At 40.1% G+C, this 23,346-nt stretch overlaps 1 protein-coding gene and 5 non-coding genes across 6 annotated transcripts; all 6 read right to left on the minus strand.

Annotated features, from left to right (window-relative positions):
• Positions 1 to 172: 172 nt before the first annotated feature.
• On the minus strand, positions 173 to 23,234 carry polr1a (RNA polymerase I subunit A). Its single transcript, XM_053324031.1, has 37 exons — positions 23,139 to 23,234; positions 22,428 to 22,536; positions 22,157 to 22,252; positions 21,814 to 21,963; positions 21,406 to 21,516; positions 21,111 to 21,196; positions 20,699 to 20,787; positions 20,462 to 20,542; positions 19,911 to 20,028; positions 19,659 to 19,800; positions 19,367 to 19,528; positions 18,693 to 18,815; positions 18,330 to 18,557; positions 17,692 to 17,799; positions 17,388 to 17,534; positions 16,535 to 16,726; positions 16,268 to 16,417; positions 15,696 to 15,879; positions 15,455 to 15,537; positions 14,669 to 14,827; positions 13,849 to 13,947; positions 13,538 to 13,690; positions 12,391 to 12,473; positions 11,679 to 11,844; positions 10,277 to 10,400; positions 9,721 to 9,797; positions 9,420 to 9,613; positions 8,165 to 8,332; positions 5,767 to 5,902; positions 5,482 to 5,642; positions 5,159 to 5,288; positions 4,926 to 5,033; positions 3,164 to 3,469; positions 2,555 to 2,755; positions 1,567 to 1,684; positions 1,308 to 1,472; positions 173 to 771 (listed from the first exon to the last, which is right to left on the minus strand). The coding sequence occupies exons 1-37, from the start codon at positions 23,213 to 23,215 to the stop codon at positions 671 to 673; spliced, it is 5,085 nt and encodes a 1,694-aa protein (XP_053180006.1). The 5' UTR covers positions 23,216 to 23,234; the 3' UTR covers positions 173 to 670.
• LOC128363535 (small nucleolar RNA SNORA5) lies at positions 6,969 to 7,105 on the minus strand. The gene has a single exon (XR_008321691.1). It is a non-coding gene; the product is annotated as a small nucleolar RNA SNORA5 (small nucleolar RNA).
• Positions 11,211 to 11,347, minus strand: LOC128363538 (small nucleolar RNA SNORA5). The gene has a single exon (XR_008321693.1). It is a non-coding gene; the product is annotated as a small nucleolar RNA SNORA5 (small nucleolar RNA).
• On the minus strand, positions 12,801 to 12,937 carry LOC128363536 (small nucleolar RNA SNORA5). Its single transcript, XR_008321692.1, has one exon. It is a non-coding gene; the product is annotated as a small nucleolar RNA SNORA5 (small nucleolar RNA).
• Positions 15,120 to 15,256, minus strand: LOC128363539 (small nucleolar RNA SNORA5). The gene has a single exon (XR_008321694.1). It is a non-coding gene; the product is annotated as a small nucleolar RNA SNORA5 (small nucleolar RNA).
• On the minus strand, positions 17,075 to 17,211 carry LOC128363540 (small nucleolar RNA SNORA5). The gene has a single exon (XR_008321695.1). It is a non-coding gene; the product is annotated as a small nucleolar RNA SNORA5 (small nucleolar RNA).
• Positions 23,235 to 23,346: the final 112 nt, after the last annotated feature.

Below are 23,346 nucleotides of genomic sequence, written 5' to 3' on the forward strand. Positions count from 1 at the left end.
TGGCCTGTAGGGATTAAGGATAGAGGCGTAGGGGGAGAGTGTGTGTCAGAGAGAATGTCATATAACATCTGAAGATTGATAGAGTGAGGACTCTGCCAGTTTAAATAAAGAGGCAAAGAAACAAAGAGGAAAAAATAGCACTGTCAGAGAAAAACAATAGGATACTGTTTTAAATTTATTTTCATTATTAAATACAAAGAATACAAATATTAAAGAAAATTGTTTGTCCACCAGGTCAAAGATAAGAATGATGATTTCTGTTACTGTTAACAAATCTCATGTGAAGAGCCAAACCACCAATGAACTCATCCTATTCGCAAGTACTGTGGTTGATATATCATATTCCTCTGTGTTACAGAGAAATATGATATATGAGGCTTTGTACACAAGCACAATGGATGAGTTCATTGTTGGCTTGGCACGACACAGTGAGATTTATTGACAATCTAAAAATATATATATATCAACCAACTCCTTACATTCTCTTTCATATCACTTAATTCAGGAGCTGTTTTCTGCAAAACACAAATATTAAAGAACACGTGGCATTTGAATACAGTCATATCCAACACATTCAGTAAGAATCCAAAGAACTGAGAGTGAGTTCTGCTCCAGTTCCAGGTAAAGTTTCTGTCTTTAACCAGTTTGATTGCTGCACGTCGTATCTTCTTTACTGCAGAGGTTGTTTGAGTTCAAATAGTCCTGTTCCACCTTTGACTACCTTCCCCACCACCAGGCAGGCAGAGGGTGACACCAGCTCATCATGTGATCCTGTAACAGAAGCACAAACCCAGGGGGCAGCGGTTAATCTGAGGCTCTAAATGACCTGTTGTACAATCAATAACCTATTTAGATTTTTAAAAACTTTTTATTCTATATATGTTATCTCAACTTCCACTTGATCTCAAAATGCTGAGCTTATTTTAGTCATCGTTATGACTTTTAATATTGTGCAAACAAGTGCAAACATAAAACTACACAAACACAGACGCCCAGTTAGCCATGCAGTGGAAATGAGGCTTCACAAATGCAAATTGATTTTTCTGTTAAGCACTAATCAATCATCAAACCTGAATTTAAAAAATCCACTGAAGCGTTAAGTGACAGTAGAAAACATCTGCTCATGCTTGCGGACTTCGATCAATAACTACTACTTCTATTGTACATTACTTATCTGCTGAGTATCATGTGTCTCCTCTTACATTCAGTCATGGCACAAAAAGCACATTACATGATCAATGTGTGTAGAGGCAGCTGTGTTTGTTATTGTCTTAGTTTTATTATCATCGTCATCATGTGTTCCTCACCCAGCATGGTGGCCTGTTTGAGGAATTTGTAGCTCGTCTCAAACGTCATCTGCTGCAGAGGGGAGGAGTTGGACCGGATTGCGTGTCGGTTTAATGGCTTGTATACTCCTTCGAAGCACATGTAATCTGCTACCAGCGACAGGTGTCTGGGATCCACCTCGATACCTAAAAGCACAGAAACCCCAAATTTGAGTGGTTGATCTTATAGTTTCAGTTTATGTGTGTGTGTGTGTGTGTGTGTGTGTGTGCGGGCGCATACCATAGACAGCAAAAACATCTTTGATCTCCTTTTCTATAACCTTCAAAGCCACTTCAATCCCGTAGGTTTTCGCCATGGCATGGACTTCATTGGAGTACAGCCTGTTGATGTCCAAGATCTAGAAAATAAATAAATAAATAAAAAATAAAGTCACAATGTTGAGACAATGATATATGATAAATATATGTAAGCATTTTTTTCAGTATTCAAATGGTCCAATCTCAATGTATAATATCCTTTGCTTTAGAAGACATGAATATACTCCAAAAGATTTGCATCAATAATATTATTTAAATGATTTAAATCTGAATATATCAACTGTCATTTGCTATCTGACAGTTCTAGATATCATTAAAAGGAAATATCTGACTTTCAAATATGAATATCAAAGACAATTTTTTCTTCCTTTTTTTCTCTTTATTTTCCTTTTTCTATACATTTTTTAATGAATTTTAAACGACTACAATATACTGTAACTATTTCAATCTGTAATTAATTGTTACATAGCTTATATTACATGCGCAAGATGCATACGATGAAATAACAATAAATAAAATAAATAAATAAATATCTGTGAGCATCTTAAATGACCTCTAAATGATCATTGCAGTGCAGTCACTTTGTAAACATTATCCGTTATAGCAAATAACTGCCAGCCAGTAAGTAAGTACAGTAAGTGTCCTCTGTGGGTTTCAACAGATAAGAAATAGGAAACCACATCTCTTCATTTTCTCTAGCGGTTATTTCTATAATAGTGATTATGAGAATCTAATGGCAAATGAAATTAGCCTCGTCTATAGCGAAGTGTCTTTTTTAGCGTGGGAAATTCTTTGTCCTGCATTGGACAATCTGTCCTGAACTCCACATCCACAGTGTAGTCTTGTGTGTAGGACTGTCTGGATAACTACTTTAGTTGTGACGGGCCTACTTGTGTGTAAAATGTGTAAAACATAAATATTTTGGAGTCTTAGTTACTCAGCCCACGTACATCACTGTGTTTGAACATTTCGTGCATGTTGATCCCCTCCGTGTTGAGGACCATCTCTTTTTCTCCGGTCTTCGTCGTGTTCTCGCTCAGCAGGCAGCGAGTCAGGCCCCTGGTTTCCATGATGACGGCGTTCTGTGCCAGCGTCGACAGGACTGAGGTGAGGTCGAAGTGCACCTTGCTCACCGGCAACACCAGGTCGACCTATCAGCGAGGCGAGAAGGGGATCGGTTCAATGAGGAAGTTGAGGAGGACTTAACTGAGGCAGATGTCAGCCAGTGATAAGAGGAAGTTTGTGTGTTTAAAACCATCTTATGACTATGTAAATATTGAATTGCTGGTATGGACAGACTCATTGAGGCTCCAAAGTGTCTGACCACTTTGCCTGAAATCAAATCTCCACCAGCATGAACATAATGAACACACTTTTGTGAGTTAACTTAACATTAATTGAAAAAGCAAATGCCAGATTGCGTAGGCCATCATACAATTATTATTGGTAACAGTAAAAGAAAAAAGAAAAACTTATCTATAATCTTAGTGTGGAAGTTCAAGCAAAGTTATTTAAAATCATTGTCACAGGCTGTGTTACAACCACAAGTAGAAACTTACCTCACACCAGAGTTCATGCTCGTTATCGTAACAGTATCCCTCTATTGCTGGGTTGGAAGTCAGAACAGCGTTCACTCTCATCTGACTAAGGGACCCTTCTCCTTCTCCTTCTCTTTCTCCTTCTCTCGTTCTCCTCTCTCGCTTCCTTTTCCTCTCTGGTGTTAATCCTGCTAACTCTGGCGCCTCCACATTGCTGCTCTCCGCGTTCCTGCTCTCTGAATCCTGCGTCTCCTCTTCTTCCCCCCCTGCGTCTTCTTTATCTTCGCCACCATCATCTCCTTCCTCCTCCTCACTCTCATAGTCCACCTGTAGAGGAGAGCAGAGATTGGTGCGGGTCATGTGCCAGTATACGAGTGGTAAAGTTTGGGTCGGCGGCTGAAAAATGCAACCAACGCCAAAGTGCCAAAAACTGCAGTTCCTAAAATGGCCATTTGAGGCTGGCTCCAAAAGGGAGTCAATCCTCATAGAACCCCCTGTTCAAATGTCCAACTTTACAGCTGAAACAAACACATTTACAGCCTGGTACAAAAAACATTTTTGGTCTCTATTAAGGCTTAAAGTTATACATAATTAAGGGTTTGGCCGCCTTGAGTAATATGTGTGTGTCGTCATAGGCAAGTTGCTACAACAGCAACAAGACTGGTTAGGTAATGTTAACAGGACATAAAACCAGATTCACAGAGTAAAGGCTTAACTGTCCCCATTTCAGTGTGTTTTCAGTTCATGAAAGTTCATTGTAATGTGTAATAAAACGTCCACTAAAGAGGCAGTTGTTACGTTTTTTTCCAGTACATACATTTTGTTTTTATGTTTTTGAAGCCTGTTTTCCACTTGCGAAAATTAGCATTAGCACCTTGACTGTTAATGTTTCGTGCTACCAAGCTTGCATATAGCATTAGGGTCAGCTCCACTCTCTTGTCCAAATATGGTCAAAGTAGTGACGATCAAAATGCAAATTTGAGGATTCAAAATGGAAGTTTCTGTAATTTCACAAGACAATTAAACAGATGTTGACTTTTTTACCTCTAAGTACATACTGTTTTGTTTTACAAGGCTGTTTTTTGTTAGCAAAGTTCTAGCATTATCAGTTAACCAGTCAACCACCTTGACTGTTAATGCGCTACGCTAAACAAAACTGGGGTTAGGCTCAGTTCCACCCTCTCGTCCAAATATGGTCACTTCTGACTCCAAAAATTCAAGATGGTGATGGTCAAAATGCAAACTCAAGGATACCTTTAATATGAGTTGTTTCATTACGGTTCACAAAAAGTGAACTGATATTTGCCTATTTGTTGTTTGATTCCAGAAAATTTCACACCCAAATTAATACATTACAATATTTAAATTGGAATGCAATAACATTTCATTAAACGTCACAGTTGTTTTACTATAAATCATCATGAACTTTGTTGTGTATTTATTATATGTGTCTTTAAATAAGGCCATAAACATCTGTGCATTAAATCAGTAACTTCAATTCTAAAGAACACTTACAGCTGTCTAAAGGCATTTGTAGTTGCACACACATGAATGCAAAACCAACCCGCCTGTGAGGAGTGGCTACATTTTCAAGCCTGAACTAGTCAGCTATAATTTCACAACAACATTCAAACTACATGAAAATGTTCAGACAGGTTTAAAGCTATGTTGATTAACTGCAGGCACACCTGATAAATGCCTGAGGCCTCAACCTCGAGGAACATCCGTGTTTACTCAAACATCAAAGCATTAACAGTGTAAGGATTTATATTTATCTTCATACTTCCTCTTCCTGTTTGTCTTTTCGCTTGGCGTCTGATGCGTCGGCGTCTCCTTCGTTCCCCTGGTCATCCACGATTTCTCTCTCCTCTTCTCCCTCTCCATCCTCTGCCTGATAAATGTCAACATGACAAAGTTCACTTCAGAGTTGTTGGGGTTATTTTTTATTTTCAATGTGGCAAAAAAAGCATCCGAAACTAAGTGATGACACTGATTCTGAAGCATTAAAAAACAGACCCCTGCTATGTCAGCCGTTCCTTCGCCATCATAGTCTTTATCCCTGAGGGTGGCCTTCCTCGTCTCCACGGCGATGGAGGCCAGTTTGGCGCTGCGCTTCTTAATGGCTTCCAAGAGAAGACGGAAAAACCTGGCAGACACACAAGAAGGGAAAGACGATGAGATGATGATGTCAGGTTATTTCTTTAATGAATTCTAGTAGAGGAGGTACACACACACACACACACACACACACACACACACACACACACACACACACACACACACACACACACACACACACACACACACACACACACACACACACACACACACACACACACCTAGTTTCCATGTAGTGGAGGATCTGTTTGGGCGACAGCAGCTTATCGTCACTGTACCGGTCAGGAGGCAGGAAGTGGAAGGTGACTTTGAACGTCCGTACCTTGTGGTGAGAGGCGCTCTCAATCCGCAAAGTCTCTACAACATCAACTTTCTGCAGCACCTGCACGCGCACACACACACACAGTGTTTTCTACAGATATATGCAAACGTGAGGAAATTAAAGATGACATAAAGAGTAGACAATATGGAGAAGTACTAGCATAAAACACAGGAAGTGATCTTACCTCGGCCAGACAAACCCTTGTGAGCTTCTTGCGGAGCACCTTTGCTCTCTTTAAGGCCTTCTTAGTGTTCAGCACTGGCACGCTCATCATGGGAGTCTTGATGTTGGAGCCGGCCACCATCAGGATCTCTCTCAGTCTGTGAGAAGTAAATGGTTTAAGTGATGGTTTTATCCAGCATTGTTTGTAGATGGTGCTGTGAGACTGTGTTAAATATTAATAACAGCAAAGAGATGGTTTGGATTGTCACAAAAAACTACCAAGAGAATTATCCTACTGATAAACCTGCAACCCTGTCACTAGACTGGCTATTAAAATGTTCAAATCAAATCCTCTAAACAACCAGTGCATAATCAGTGAGCTCTGTTATCATAAGAAAGCTTGCGTAATGTAACTGTTATCTACATACTGCGGGGTGCATGTTTAACAGTAACACCGAACAGCAGTGATGCTGCATCATCTTGTGTTTCATTTCTGTATTCACTCCTCTCATTCAGCATAAAGTCATACAGTTTATTTTCTCTACCAACTGTTTGATAAGCCTGTAAATGCTTTGGGTCTTTCACTGCTACTCTTTTTTTTTCAAGACGTGACAGATTCTGTGGTTAGATTATAAATGACTTCCTTCCTGCTTGGTGTGGACATTTCTTCTTCTATTTTACAGTGCAATCTTTTCACTTTTCTTTGTACTTTATTATACAGTATATCATTTATATTACTGCATATACTGCACCCAATGAAACCCTGTGTGTTTGCTTCATAGACAGCTTCTACATAAAACAAGAGAAGGTGTGTCAGACCCCAACTTTGATATTTGACGTTTACGCCATTGTTACCGTTTGGTGAAAGTACACAAATCGTAGTATTTGCTTTGATATAATTACCTTGCTTAATGTTATACACAAAATTTCTATTTCAGGATATATTTTTGTTAAGTAGTATCTAACACATATAGTATTTCCACATGTCCCTTATCTGACCATCAGAAGAGGAAATTGAATAAGTTCTGGAACATTGGATAAGTCAGGAGACAATAATGACTAGAATCAGCTCCCTCCAAAGTAAAAAATAAAAATCCATTGACCAACACCTCTAAAACTTACTCGTACTTAGGTTAGCTAGTAAGTTAGCTAGTAGCTTTTAAGCTAGCTCCCCCTATTTTTAACTGTCTTGCTTGAGCTAGTAGGTCAGTTGAATCACTAAATAATTGTGTGTAGTACATATTTATCCCCAGTGGGCATGATGCAGCACCGTGGGGCCCATGAACTACAGCTTCACTGTAGCAGCCATTTTGGCCAGTGGCATCCACTGAGGAGGAAGCACTGAATTTGACAAGGCTGCAATTTACACAGGAGGAACCTGTTTTAGATGTTCAGATAGATAGATATTTTCACAATCTGTCAGAAACACCACCAAACATACATACCACCAAACAATACACACACACACACACACACACACACACACACACACACTGTACAAACCACTAAACATGAGAAACATATGAATAGACACACACTGTACAAACATATATCACACTCTGGGTCCATATGCGGTTATTGGGGGAGGTTATTGAGTGCAGAGATGGTAGACGGGACCAAGCTCTTGCTGAAGCGTGCCCGTCTCCATCTCAGAGTCCTATATCTGCGACCAGACGGCAGCAGTGTGAAGTGAGGGGTAGAGAGGGTCTGTGGTTGAGCTCAGTGAGGTTGGGTGTGGGATGGTTAATGATCTTGGATGCGGTGAGTGTTATTTTTGTCAGTTTGTTTCTGTTAGTGGTGGAGAGCATGTTGTTTTGACCACGTTCAGTTCCAGTAAGTTATTGGTGCACCACTGAGTGAAGTGAGAGATGGAACGTTGGTAGGCAGTAATTGAGTTATTGTCACTGAGCAGACCTAGGATGGCAGTGTCATATGAATACTTCAAACTATTTGGATGAGATGTGCAGTACAGAATGTTGGCTAACATTTAAAATCGCATTTTACATCCACTATTTTTTTTTTTAAACAACATAAAAACACTGCTTTGTAGCTTTTTGTTCAACTGTGGTGGCCAACCCATGAATGCAATCTGTTGAAAGTAAGTCAGTCTAGTAGTAGTAGTAGTAGTAGTAGTAGTAACAGCATTTCAGCATGTGTGTATTTAACTCTATGTCGACGACGCTACACTGTGTGTGGGGAGGAGCCTATGGTGGTTGTGAAACTCTGAATAAAAGGGTCAGTGTTTGGTTTGTGTGTTGTGGGCTGGTGTAGAAATATAGCGGCCTCAGTGGAAGAGGACACACGCTACCTATGTAGATATAAAGAGCTGCATCTAAGCTAATAAAAACGCCACTTATTTCTACACACTGCACCTTTAACATAACAGATGAATAACAAGTTAAACAGAGTGGAGGCCTTACCGAGGTATTCCCAGAGTTACGTTCATTTCTCCTCTGCCGGCAAAGTGGAAGGTGTTGAGGGTCATTTGGGTGGAGGGCTCACCGATGGACTGGGCCGCCAGCAGACCCACAGCTTCTCCTGGGTCACACAGTGAACGCTGCCATTTATAGTGCAGCAGCTGGCGAAGGCTGGAGACACGGAGAGGAGAAGCGTGTTTTACTTTCACTTTTTTCGTGTGGTACAACAAATAGAATAAGGGTGAAAAATAGATAATAAACACTACAATAAATCAAACTTGGTTTTAGATGCATTTATTTTTTAGCAAGCTGTTGTTTCTGTGTAATAAGAACTTTTTTGAGGGAGAAATGTACTCAAAATAAGGATGCTTGAATACAATATTTATATAATAATTTAAGGATATTGTGCAAATGTTGTGTGTTGACTGAACTAAACCATGTATTTAATTGGATTCTGGCTTTCCAAAACTAAAAAGGGCATCCTCTAAATGAGAAAGAACACGTCATTTTTTGGAGGTTTAATCTTTAGTTTACAGGCACTGGATAAACTGATCACGAAGGCCAGAAAATGCCCCTAGACAGTGTGAAGGAGGTGAGAGAAAGAAGAAATGATGGCCAACCTGACACATTCTGACTGCACTGAAGAGCTCCTTCAGTGAAAGCATGCTTCACTCATAGTATGTGGAGGTGCTACCCTTCCTTTCTGTCACACTCTACTAGTAGAGCTGTTTTTGCTATCCACTTTGCTGCTGTAACACTATAAATGTCCCTGTCGTGGGTATAATAAAGGATTATCTCATTTTATTTTTATATTAGGTTTTTATATTCCGATTAAGATATTTAGTCATTATTTACTATTCATTATTTAAAAAAGGAAATTAACAGAATTACAGAAAACCCTGATTTCAATACGCCTGCCTATATTTACTCAATAGGGAGTGATGGGAATAATTAAATCAGATGCGGTAGCTGCTTTCATTTTCTGCTCACTCATTTAAAGTACTTCTTCTTTTCTTTTCTCTCTTTTTTTTTTTTTTATTTACAGTGAAGCATGTTTCATTTCCCCAAAAACTTTTAGTGTATGTGGACATTTTTGCATACTTGACTTACATATGCTACCACAATGAGTGGACTTAGAGTACAACCAGTGACTCAGCACTGATAAAGGATTTGTTTTTTTAATGTGTCAATATGTTTTCTTTTCGCTTATTATTATTATTATCATATAGATACATTTGAAAACTCTAACATTCAGTACCTGTGTGTGTCCAGGCTGTCTTGATCTGTCCTGCTCTGCAGATATTTCTCTGTGATGTTATAAAAGTTTTCAGACACTGATCCGAAGCAGACGTCAGGTCTTAACAAGCCCAGAGAGGGCTCGGGGCAGCGGGAGGACTTCTTGCTGTATTTTGACCTGCTGGCTTCATCCAGAGAATGCCACTGCTCTACCAGCTGTGGAGGGAGCGCAGGGAAGATTACGGTTAAATTACTGCTAGCTTTCATATATACTGATGCTGGAGAAGAAAAGATTGACATCAAACATTGCTGTGCATGAATACCTGTACTTTAGCGGCATCTGGCTCTGCTGTCTGTTTTAGTTTAGCCAACTTCTTCTGGGAAAATGACAGGAACGCTCCTAACACAGATTCAAATACACACACACACACACACACACACACACACACACACAGTACATATTCATACATACATATTCACACAGGCAATGTACATACATGTTTTATAAAAAGTCTCCTTTGGATTTTGAGTGTCTCAAAGTGAGATTTCAAACCTATTCTATTGAATTTCAGAAATTCCTGTCCTGAAATAACCAAAACATACTGTAAAACTCTAAAATGCATTTTAATAACCCACAGTTGTTAAAATGGCTACAGCAATTCAAGGCAGAAAAACTTTGAGTAAATCACTTTTTCTCACTGCTGAACATTCATAAGAAGTTAAATTCATAACTAATCTTGGGTGAAAACAATAAAAAAACTATAGACTATAGACTATAAACTACAAACTATAAACTATAATCTATACACTATAAAAAAAAAGCTAACTGTGGACTTCAGTTGCTAGGTGATGATAGATAGATTTATTTATTTTCTGTACCTCTCCGTGGACAGGCCAACTCTCTCTTTGCTTTCCAGCGCTGGATGGCCGTAAAATGTTTAGTGGCAGTCCGAGGGTCCAAACGTGCCAAAACTTCATCCAGACCCTGAGACCTGTTGATGACCTGACGGGAACAGAACAACTCATGGTTAGCTATTTTTCATTGTTCGGGTTCAATTTCCACCAAATGTGGGGCAAGATGTGTGCAGATCCAAGTTTTATTCAAACACTGAAAGTGGCAACATTGTTTCATGAAGAATGAGACTTTCCTATGGGCTAATACAAAAGACCATGTGGGAACATGAGCTGAGCGGTTTGACCCAAGTCGACAAAAACAAACAGTGTTGGTCAGGAAGGCATTTTGTTACACTTACTTAAAAAAAGAAAAAAAGACGTTTGTTCATTTATTTTTCTACTTAAGTTACTGCTTACTGGAAAATAAGCTGTAAGTGGGCTTTTCTGAGTAGAACGATACAATGCACATTAAGAGAAGTTAACACTTGGCTAAGCAAAATGTGTAAATAATACATTGTCAAGATTTGCAGTATGAACTTAGGTTCAATAACTTAAAATATAATAATTTCCTTTACCTGAGAATGAGATGAGGAAGTTGATGACACTCATTTGACTGTGTGTTAAATACAGAGCTCAATATTTCGAAATACATTAATCTACTTCCCTTATCTGACAATCAGAAGAGGAAATTGAATAAGTTTTGGAACACTGAATAAGTCAGGAGACAATAAATAATGACTAGAATCAGCTCCCTCCAAAGTAAAAATAAAAATCCATTGACCAACACCTCTAAAACTTACTTAGGTTAGTTAGTAAGCTAGCTAGTAGCTTTTAAGCTAGCTAGTAGCTTTTAAGATCGCGACTTCCCCCTGTTTTTAGCTGTCTTGCTTGAGCTAGTAGGTCAGTTGAATCACTAAATAATTGTGTGTAGTACATATTTATCCCCAGTGGGCATGATGCAGCACCGTGGGGCCCATGAACTACAGCTTCACTGTAGCAGCCATTTTGGCCAGTGGCGTCCACTGAGGAGGAAGCACTGAATTTGACAAGGCTGCAATTTTTCCTGAATGCTATTTTTTTTATTTATTTATATAAATTTACTTTTGGCTGACTAGAAACAGGGAGAGAGAGGGGAATGACCTGCAGCAAAGATCACTTACCAGAATCAAACCAGGGACACTGCCATTATGTGGCATCCTCAATGCTAATTCACTGGTTTGTGGATTAGTCCTTAAATATCTTTTGCTTTATTTATTTATGAACACAAAATGTGAGGCAGTTGTCATATTGTTTTAAAGAGGACTAAAATCTAAGTACATTCCCACCATATTTCACATTCATTGGCTACAACTCGAATATGATTATTTTTGTATGACGTGTGTGTTACCTCGTAGTTATCCTCTATGAAGGGGAACTGTCTTGGTTGCAGGAACTGAGTCTTGGGGATATCCAGGCCGTCCTCACCGTACAGGAACTGGACCACAGATCCGTCGCTATCCCTCACCGTAAGATCATACTGTACTACCAAACCCTCCAGATGCTTGATAACACATCTGTAGAGGACAGGTGAGCACAAGGAATACATTAGGGAAGACGTGATAGAGCTAAAAACAACTTCTAAACAATTCACCTCTGACGAGGGAGAGAACAGTGCATCCTAGTTTGTGTTTCTTGGTATCAGGGTAGTTTTTTTGGGACGAATTTTACGCTACAAAGTTCAAAATAAAGCGTTGCTCATTTGAAAAAGCGCTGTATTAGCAGCATCTTCCTCTCACATTATCATAAATTTAGAGGAAATATATTTGTTGTTAAACTCATCCTGAAATTGTAAGTGTGTTTGAACCAAAACGAATAAGTATTCCTGGAGCAGTGGGATCATAGCTGGATCACCTCAAAGAAAACCGACATTGGAAAAGTAACTTTGCTGATATTTGCATGAAATATAAATGTGTTCAGTGCTTTAACTGTGACAAAAACTTTGTGTCCACTGTATTTCCATTTCTCCTCCAGACTATCATCAGATGACTGGCCTGAAACATTTTCATATGCATAGTGTGTACACACAGACACGTACAGAGAAGCCGCAGCTATTTTGTTACCTCTGCAGGTATCCTGATCTAGATGTTTTCACAGCTGTGTCCACCAGTCCTTCTCTGCCAGCCATACAATGGTAGAAAAACTCCTGAACACAAAATGACGCACAAGTGAAGAAATGTATCATGAAGTAATAATATTCATAAATATCTGTAAAGTACTCAACAGAGCTACAGCGCAAACTTTTAAATGACCTGTGGAGTGATATTATTGTTCAGTAGTATTTAAAGCCACTATGTATAGAGCTTGAAAAGAAAAAAGAAAAAAAAGTGTCTCTGGCGCCCCTCAGTGGTCACCTGATTCACATTACTGATCTTTAAAATCCCAGAAACTCAATGATGATGAAATGACTGGACTGAACATCACTTGTGGTGTAGTAATAGTGCTGTGAATTAACTCAGCTGTACTAATTAATGTATGTGTGTAGTACATATTTATCCCCAGTGGGCATGATGCAGCACCGTGGGGCCCATGAACTACAGCTTCACTGTAGCAGCCATTTTGGCCAGTGGCATCCACTGAGGAGGAAGCACTGAATTTGACAAGGCTGCAATGATTGCTGAGTGCTAATTTACTGTGTCTAGTCCTCACAGGTCCTTTCTTTTAGTTATTACCTAACGTTTTCTACATGGACTAGCGTTAATATCAGTATTCTTCCTGTGTGCTTATTTCCTCTGGTTTGTGGATTAGTCATCAACTTTTTAAAAAAGAGTTTTTGGGGTTGATGCAGATGCTGATATTAGGTAGTAAAAAAAATCTGGATGTCAGTATATTGGCCGATAATCTTATATATGAACACAATGTGTATCACACATTTTTTGCAATGGTCCTTTAAAATGAGGTTATCAAACATTTGAGACAAAGATATGTAAAGGAGGCACCATATTTTACAGTTTAACAATAATCTGGGAATTTAGTAATTATACATAAATATAAATAAAAACAGATCATTAAAAACATGTATGTATATATTATATTTGAAATAAGAAAAAGGATTTTAAAAAATACATAACATGATTTAAATATAGCTTTAAAAAATATATATATATTGGTGCATATTGGAAACATATGGGCAATACTGTTATCTGCCAATAATACCAGTTGGGCTGTATTCTACATACAACACACTCACATGCACATTTTGTCATTTACCTGTGGTTTGATGCCTGTGAGGAACCTTCCAGAAACGAACCCCCCAGCACCAGGCGCCGGGTCATATGGCTGGAAACACGGCAATGACTTCCCAGAAGGCATCAGTGGAGGTCTACGGCCTTCCAATTCGATCTGACCCAGTAGACATGAGATCTGAAAGACGCACACACACAAATCATGATGCTTGTAGGGTCTATTCCTGATGTTCATCGGGTTTTATGAAGCATTTCTGGACACTGGATCCTACATCAGCTCAGAGAATGTGTGTTGATGTGAGGGAAATGTTAGGGTGAGGATAAAGGGAAAGATACCTGCATGGTGTTAACTGTAGAACCCTTGGCTCCTGATTGGACCATCAGCTGGAGGTTGTTGTCTGGAAAAGAGGTGTGGAGGCCGACTGGCATACACACCTACACAAACACACACACACACACACACACACACACACAGGAGTATATAATCATTAAGAATTGTGGAGTCCAGCAACACACACTCCTACTCAGCTTGTCTCTTGCCCTTGCAGTTACATTCTGCACCTAACTGCTTATTCAGGAAATAAACCCCACTGTACCCACCACCACATCCAGATACATGAATTAGTGTCTTCATTGTGATTATTTGGTGAAGCATTTCTAACACAGGAAAAGCTGGGTTTTTTGTTGTGGCTGAAGTGGTGGTAACGCTGTGAAGTTGAGCGAGCGTGCAGGCTAAGTTGAGAGAACATAGAGCAGCATTGTTGAGATCAAGATGAACTTTTTGAGCTAATGCCCACAGAGTAAAGGAATTTGAGAAGAGTGAATTCACCCTTCTCAAATTCCTTTACTCTGTGGGCATTAGCTCAAAAAGTTCAACACTTGGTTACTACTGTGCTCTTGTGAGAATAATAGCAAAAACTGAAATGTATTTATTATTTATTTATTTAAGAGGATTTTTGTTTGTTCAAATTAAATAATTCCTTGCATAATAATTTCTCTTACAAATTAACCCATTCAAATCTCAGAATGAATTTGCTACATAGGCCTGCTGTTCTGTGGCTGACCATGAGTGATCAGGGTGTTTGTCTCCTGTGTCACCATAGTTCCCATTAGCAGTAATAAGAGCTAGTGGATCAGCAGTAGCAGTGGTGGTCACCTTGTTAATGTCGTTGTTCACTTGGTTGGCCACTTCTTTGAACTTGTGGTCAGCCAGGCTGAAGTCTCTCTGGTCGGGGTTGAGGTGAGCGTCCTGCCAGCGGCTCTGAGCATCAGACTGATCCACGTTGGAGGGCAAGTTGAATGCTGCCTGGAGGGCCTGAGACACAGAGAGGACGAGACGATCCCGTTTTTTTACAAGAAAGGAAAGTATTTGAAGTTGTATTTAAAGCCACTATGCATAGAGCTTGAAAAGGAAAAATGAAAAAAAGTAGGACTCTGGCGCCCCTCAGTGGTAGAATAAATAAAGATGCTGTCAACTGATTTTCAAGTTATGATACACTTTACTGATCTTTAAAATTCCAGAAACTTAATGATGAAATGACTGGACTCAGCATCACTTGTGTGGTGTAGTAATAGTGCTGTGAATTAACTCAGCTGTACTAATTAATGTATGTGTGTAGTACATATTTATCCCCAGTGGGCATGATGCAGCACCGTGGGGCCCATGAACTACAGCTTCACTGTAGCAGCCATTTTGGCCAGTGGCGTCCACTGAGGAGGAAGCACTGAATTTGACAAGGCTGCAATTTTTCCTGAATGCTTATTTACTGTGTCTAGTCCTCACATGTCCTTTCTTTTAGTTATTACATAACATTTTCTACACACACTGGTGTTAATATCAGTATTCTTCCTGTAACAACACTGTCTGTCTCTGAATAATCTTGATGATGATGAAGGGTGAAGACAGTTTATTTCATCAGCATGGGTGGTTCCTAAAACTCACTTTGGTGCCAATCTTCAGTGATTCCTGGATAATCTTTTTCCTCTGCCGGTTGGCACCCGGTTTCACCAGGATGTCCTCCACACCTACATGCAAACAAGATTTAAGTGTAATAATCATCTTCTATTTTCAGTTAAAAATACACAAAAACTGACCAACATAATAACAATGTGCCTTATCTTCCTGTGGCAGGGGAGGAACAAATCGCCTTGTATGCTTTAATGCATATTATCAGGGTTCTTACCCAGAGTGAAGCCTCTGTATAGCTGCAGGTAGGCGGTGAAGAGTCGGGCCAGACAGCTGAGCAGTTTGCCGCTGGTTTCCCCTCCGTACAGCTCATAGCAACAGTGGACCAGACCGTAGACTGAGGAACCGTAGTGAGCTTTGTCCAGAACACCTACTAATAGCTCCCCCTGACGAATCACCACCTGGGAGGCAAACAGCAAGGGAACAAACGGGGGTCAAATAAGGTATAAATATATTCTTTCTAACATTGTGTGAGTCATCTTGGAAGTTCCAATGTGTAGAACCAAGGTAAGAAAAAAAGGAAAACTAAAATGCAGTGCTTGCATCAAAGGAGATAACATTGTTGTATGTGCATGCGTGGTCTGTTAAAGACTACTTTTGGGAACAAATTTCAGACTCGGGACCAGTTCATTGGGAACAGCTTATCCAAATGTGGACAAAAGCCCTATCCCCAATTTGGAAAAAGCTGATTTATGTGTCAGTGGTTGCGGTTAGGATGAATCTCCAGGAAATGTATGTATGTCTAAGCAATGTCCCCAAAAGTAACCATGATCTGATGTGTGTGTGTACCTGTGAGTCACACATGCTGTCAGGTTTGTATCCTGGAGCGAGTCGTGGTGGTTCTTGGATCCATGCTTTGCTGGGGATTTTTGATTTGCCCACCAGGTTGAGAGGCACCGCTTTGTCTGGGATTACATTGAGCAGGAGGGTGGACACCAACTATAAGAGACAACACATTACTGAGACACTGACTGGCATATAGCGCACCCCAAAAGCCTAACTTGAAGTACTGAAACATAGACTAAATATCTGAGGTGGGCAGGTTTGACATATTACCTGCTTTCCTGTCCATAGACGCTGTGGTTTAAATATGGCCGGTGGCAGCAGTTTAACTCTGCCTGGTTTGTCAGTCAGTCCTCTGTATACCAGCTCGTGGTACTGGTCGCTGGTGAAGAAACAGCCTCGTATGGTCATCCTCGTACCAGACACCATGTGGTCCTGGATCAGACCTGCCAAAGGTTTACCATCCTAGAAAGAGAGAGAGAGAGATGAGGAAAAAAAGAGCTGCTAAATTAACTTATTCAATTATGCAGACAACGTCGTATTTTACACCTAGACAGGACATTTATCTGATTAGCTTGTATAATGTATGAGCTAGTATCAGCTGTGTCACATGAAAATCTTCTCCCATTTTGTTCTCTACAGACTCTGGCGCCCCTCAGTGGTAGAATAAATAAAGATGCTGTCAACTGATTCTCAAGTTATGATACACTTATCTTTAAAATTTCAGAAACTTAATGATGAAATGACTGGACTCAGCATCACTTGTGTGGTGTAGTAATAGTGCTGTGAATTAACTCAGCTGTACTAATTAATGTATGTGTGTAGTACATATTTATCCCCAGTGGGCATGATGCAGCACCGTGGGGCCCATGAACTACAGCTTCACTGTAGCAGCCATTTTGGCCAGTGGCGTCCACTGAGGAGGAAGCACTGAATTTGACAAGGCTGCAATTTTTCCTGAATGCTGATTTACTGTGTCTAGTCCTCACATGTCCTTTCTTTTAGTTATTACATAACATTTTCTACACACACTGGTGTTAATATCAGTATTCTTCCTGTTACAACACCTGTACTGCATTGTTGCAAACCTGCAGGTTCTCTACAGATGGCATGTATATACACCAACCTTGGGGACGAGGTACTGCTGGTCAGTGCTGACTAACGTGTAGGCCTCGGCTCTGGCTAACTCGCTCTGAGGAAAGTGAGCATTCATCTCATCTCCGTCAAAGTCGGCATTGTACGCTTTGCAGTTGGCGTAGTGGAGTCTTAGTACCTGTTAGAACAAACCAATATGATTCCATTAGTTGGTCAAGTCAAATCCAATGACAGATTTACTCCCAAAACAAAACAAAGTACTGACTCCAAAATTCATCACAACAAAACTTGTCAGCAGAAGCAGCACTAATGAACCTGCACAGACGAGATCTTACCTTCTCTCCAGGTAAGATGCGAGCGCTGTGGGCCTGTATTGAGGGTCTGTGCAGAGTTGGCTGTCTGTTTAGTAACAAAACATCTCCGTTCTTAATATGTCGATTTACCTGGAGAAACAAAGGGAGACCACAAGAGTGGAGGGTTATATCAGTGGCAACGATACGAGTGACTGAGGTTTATGTCTGCGAATGACTATGTTAACAATCGTGGAGAAAGGTTAAGGTTCAGCACCTTTACATGAACCTTTGAAAAACTGTCTCAAAGTAAAGCATCTTGTCTTTGAACACCCTTGAAAATACTGTCAGGTTCATTGTAAGTGCAGCTTTGCAATATCCACAAACCAAGGTAGTTAAGAACTTTCAAGACCACAGAGATCAAGTTCAAACTCAACCAGGAGTTCAAAGAGACGACTGCAGACGACCGAAAGGCCAAGGGCATCTTCACTTTTGATCTCTCAAGGTCTGATTTAGCCATTTTAACTCCAATAATCTGATTTATAACTTGTTTCACTTGTTGTCTGAACAGGCAGTTGCACATTTTAATTGTGGCTTAATATACTAAACTTGTACCATGCAGCACAGCCAACAGTCTGCCAGGGAAACACAATCTTGTTCTTAGATATTGACTACCGACTTACTATCTTCATGGCCATTTTATGGACGCCTGGACAGGGCGTCAGCAGTTGCTTGGCAACTGCTTCTCTCTGTGCAAGATTGGTGGGAGATAGGATGGTTCTCCTGCCATCCTCGTTTATCACCATGGAAGCACCAGGATGGACGTTAGGCCCGTTAAGGACGGCCTGACGGAGTTCCTTCACGTTCCATGGAGTGACCGGCTGTGGGTAGGTCAGTTTGGTGGCAAACACCTGCATGAATGCACACAACGGATAGAGAGACAGAGTTTGTTTCATTTTGGATCAAGTTTTGAGCACTCTTCCCACAGCAGAGAAGGTTAGTCACTCTTTAGGTGGAAACAGAATTAGACACAGAGTGACATGTACCATAGGTATTCCTATCTCATTGGTCCCTATGTACATGTCTGGACAGATGACAGATCGTGCAGCGTAGTCCACTCGTTTGCCCATCATGTGTTTCCGGAACAATCCGTCCTTCTTCTCCAGGATCTGGCAGGGAAGAGAAGACAATTAAAGGGAAATTCACCACTTGTGAATAGGATGATTTCTTAAAACTAGGTCACCTATGTAGGAGAAAAAAATGCAATTAGTTTTGAAATTAGCGCCCTCAACTAGACAAAACTAAGAAAGAGGCTGTAGACTCCCCACACTGCTCATAAGGAGGAATCCTACAACAACCAGAATGAATTGTGCGCATCCTGTCCAAGTGACATGTTTCGCACCTAGCAGACTTTGGCTTTCAAATGAGCGGGGAGGTCTGGGTGCAGGCAACATGGGGGAAGTTAAACATTGTTCATTTGCATATAATACCCACATTATAAAATTTTAAGATTGGTAAAGCTTCGCTTTAAGCAACATGAATGCCTTCATCAGAAAAGAAAAAAAATGTTACATGCTTAGACAATTATGATCAGCTACATTCTGTTAAGTTGCTTATTTTTGTACTACGTTATATTACTTTGTATACTAATAATTTAGAGTTCACTTATTCTCCTGGCAAGTCGTTGAAGCACTACATAGTCTATGTCTATCACACACACCTGTCTGATTCCAGGGTATTTCTCTGACATCATTTTGTCCATGTCGCTGTCGAAGACGATGTTAACACGAGTTTGGAGGCGAACCCAGACATTGTAGAGTTTATCTGTTAATGACACACCTGGAATCCCAGACAGAAATGACTGGTCTGTCTGTTCAGGAGCCTGAGATCAAAGAGAAAGGACAGGTTGAGATTTGTCGTTTTAACTGGATCTGTGTAGTTATACTTTCTTACATACCAACAGAAGTATTAAGTTTAACTTTGGAGACAGACAACAACATCCATCATCTTACCTCTTCCTCCTCTGTGGTTTTCTCGCCCGCTATAAGAGCCAGAAGTTTCCTTATGACTCCACAGTCCTTCATGACAGCCTGCATGTTGACCGTCTGTCCGTTAGTGAACATCTGGTCGCCCAGTCGATTGATTGGACGATACCTGACGGGGACAGGGTGAGGGGTGTGTTCGGTAAGGTTACATAATAACACAATCTCATGGCCGATCACTGGTGGGTTGTGCAGTGTGTAGTGTATGTGTGTGAGCTGTACCTGCAAGGTGGGACCACCAGCAGCTCCAGAAAGAAGAGGTCCGGATAGAAAACGCTTTCTCCCACCCCCAACCCCGGGCCCGCCTCTAGCCCAGAGAACAGGTGCTTAAGGAAGAAACCTGGATGGAAAACAAGAGTCATGATCTTATTTATTAAGATTACTCCCTCTCACAGAACAAAATGGTTTTTAATAAATTGCTGCTTCAATTTTTCATCTTCACCATAACAATTTTCACTTCTTAAATAAGGACTATGTGATGAACATCATTTTTATAGCTCTTATTACAACTGTTTGAAGGACTCTGAATGGTTAAAACTGCAAGAATATGAAGACAATACAAGAGGCTTTTTAAAATTAAAGCAACAACTGATCATTCATGACAGCAATTTTCAGAATGTTACAGTTTATTAACATGTTTCCTTTTAAATTAGATGTTTCCCAAGTCCTAAACACCCTATGCTATGACAAGACTTCCATTATATGATGTTAACTGGCACAAATAGCTGTTTTATACATGTGGTATCAGGACAAAAAGTTGACATCTGGCTTACCTTCTTTCTCCCAGAGCTTGTTGCTGTGTTCCCTGGCTGTACTGGCTGTCAAGTAGACTCTCTTTCCAGCCATCAGGTCCTCTACAAACACACAAAAACAACAGCTGGGTAAGACTTATTTCCTCTGTACACTGAGAGCTCCTTCACAACAAATCACTCCGTCCCGCAGAAGTTAAACACATGCTGTTAAAGCTTGTATATTATCTGCTAGAGAGATTTAGAAAGAATATTACTCACCGTCAGAATTACCATCAGTTTGTGCTCCTGATGGCATTGTGACAATTAGTTTACTGTTGTGTTCACGACGTACTGTAAACCGCCCGCTCCTAAACACAAACACACACACACAAAAGAAAAACAGCATTACATGGGTAGTAATAAGGCTCTTTTTTATCATTACCTATGTGAGGAGTCAATATGTCACCAAATCATACATAGTGTAATAACCACAAACATTTTCTTGTGTGCTTAGTTGTTGAATAATAGGATCATGTTTACCATTCAGGACATATCAGAATATAAACACGACAAAACAACAACTATGATCAAAAACACAACACAATGTAGTCTATATCCATGTTTAAGCCTGAACCAGATTGATATTAACTGAAAAATATAATTAATTGTGCCACCGTGTTTGCCACATTACCTGCAGTAAGGACACTTCCTTGTTTTCATGTGGATTTTCCAGAAGTCATTTATCAGACTGCTCTTCATTTCAACGAGGTGTTTAATCTGAAAACACACGCATAATTATTCTGTTGCATCTCCAGCGGGACTTCATGGTATGGTTGGAATTAATGAAATGAATGAACGTTTATTATTGTTTACATAAACAATAATAGAAATAATGTTAAATAACCTCAAGTGAGTGTGATATGTTTCTCTGTGTGTGTGTGTGTGTGTGTGTGTGTGTGTGTGTGTGTGTGTGCGCATGTACTGACCGGTTTGCTGTTCTCTGAAGCTTCAGCGTTTGCTCCAATTATTGAATCTGTGAACTCTTTCAGCGCCTGCTCAATCTCATCTCCAGTGGCTTTGGCATTTGCCTCCAGGGTCTAACAAACACAGTACACACACATGAATTAATTATGTATACACAAAACATCAATATTCACACAAGCTGTATCCATCATGATAAACTATTTCTTACTTAAATCAGGCTTTAACATTTTAAATTAAGGACACTGCTTTTAGGCGGAAAAAGGAACTGATGTTCTAAACTCAACAGGCAATATTTGACAAATTACTTCACAATCGACACATCAACATGTCAATGGATAACAGGATTGTTGCTGTATTTTCGGCTAAGTACAACTGCCAAAACAAGTCTCCACATCAAGTTTAAACCCCACCTGGTTGAGAACTTGCTCTGCTTGGTAGACCTCCCGCATGGCTCCGTGGTCCACTAACTTAATCTGGTTTATCAGAAGGTGGATGGCAGCTCTGGGACATGTTAACATGTGACACAACAGACATGAGCCACGAATCAACAGGTAGAGTTTCTGATGGAGGAGAGATCAACAGAAACAAAGGAGAGATGAGAGAAAAGAATAAAAAGTTCAGTTTTACACTGATATCCTGCTGGGGATGATCCATCATTAGCAGCATCACACACATTAATATTGAGCTGTAAACATGTACGATCCAACTGTATGTGTATATAAATATGCGTGATTGTGTGTGGGGTGTGCTTACATCAAAAAACAGTGGATTGTACACAGGCAGAGGTAGCTCTAAGTGTCCAAAATGTCCCGGACAGTTGTTGAAGTCCTGACAGCAGGTTGAACACACCTGATGGAACAAAAACAGAGAGGAACAGGAAAATATGAACAAACACTTTCTGATATATGACACTCACTGTCATCAGCTTTTCATATAAGGAGACTGAGCTATAACATGTTGTTGCTGTGTCATTACTGTTATGTACAGCACACAAAGATATGATACAGATTCAGCAGAGATGTACCTCTTTGTTGTCTGCTGGTCCCAGGGCCAGATCATACAGGCTGTTTGGGGCCACATTCCCAACAGCATCGAGGAACCTGAAGTTGGTGATCGTCTTCACGCTCAACTTTCTGGACAGGAGATCAGGAAAAAAATACATTATTGGTACACAATGTTCACTCAATTACACCAGATTCTTTGAACAAAGTGGTAGCTTATCATATATTTGTTTGCAGCATCTTAATGGGGTCAACCCAGTGTTTCTGATAATGAAAGGTCACATTCATTCCCATTCAAGTGAGCCTGATCTCAGCCATGCTCTTACTGGATAAATAAAAGATCATATAAATAAATCTGGTGTGAACAGGTAGAGTGATCTAAAGGTACATTTTCCTATTGTGCCATTTAGAGTAACTGGGTGGTGAAGTATAATGCAAAAAACGCTTTAAAAACTAGTAAAGGAAGCATTCTACTTGACTGACATTCACAGTTGCTGCATGTAAGTGAACCAGGTTTAGCGTAAAATAAATACGTCATATGAAATACTTAGATAGGTATGAACTGCGACACTTTTATTATGAACGCTGACGCAGCACATCGTCGTAAAATTAATTGCGTAGTTAAAGAAAAGATACGTTTAGCTGCCATGAGGAGCAGGCATGTTGTTATGAACTCCTGTGTAACTTTACTGTTAGTTAGCATGAGGCCAAAAGCTAACCCCGCTTCCTCTCACCTTATCTCTTCGGCTGAATACAAGCCGAACGACATGCCCTCCATGCGCCGCCATGGCACATCTTTTCCAAACAACATTTCTGGAGAATTATCCGGACTTTATGCTGTTTATAAACATATATTCATCATGTCTGTAGACAGCATGCGACCATGCGACACATTGCTCATGCAGTTCCCCCACGTGGGTCCGTCAGACCAAACCTGTTGTT

Source organism: Scomber japonicus, chromosome 8, assembly GCF_027409825.1.
Source record: "Scomber japonicus isolate fScoJap1 chromosome 8, fScoJap1.pri, whole genome shotgun sequence".
In the NCBI taxonomy this organism is placed as follows: domain Eukaryota; kingdom Metazoa; phylum Chordata; class Actinopteri; order Scombriformes; family Scombridae; genus Scomber; species Scomber japonicus.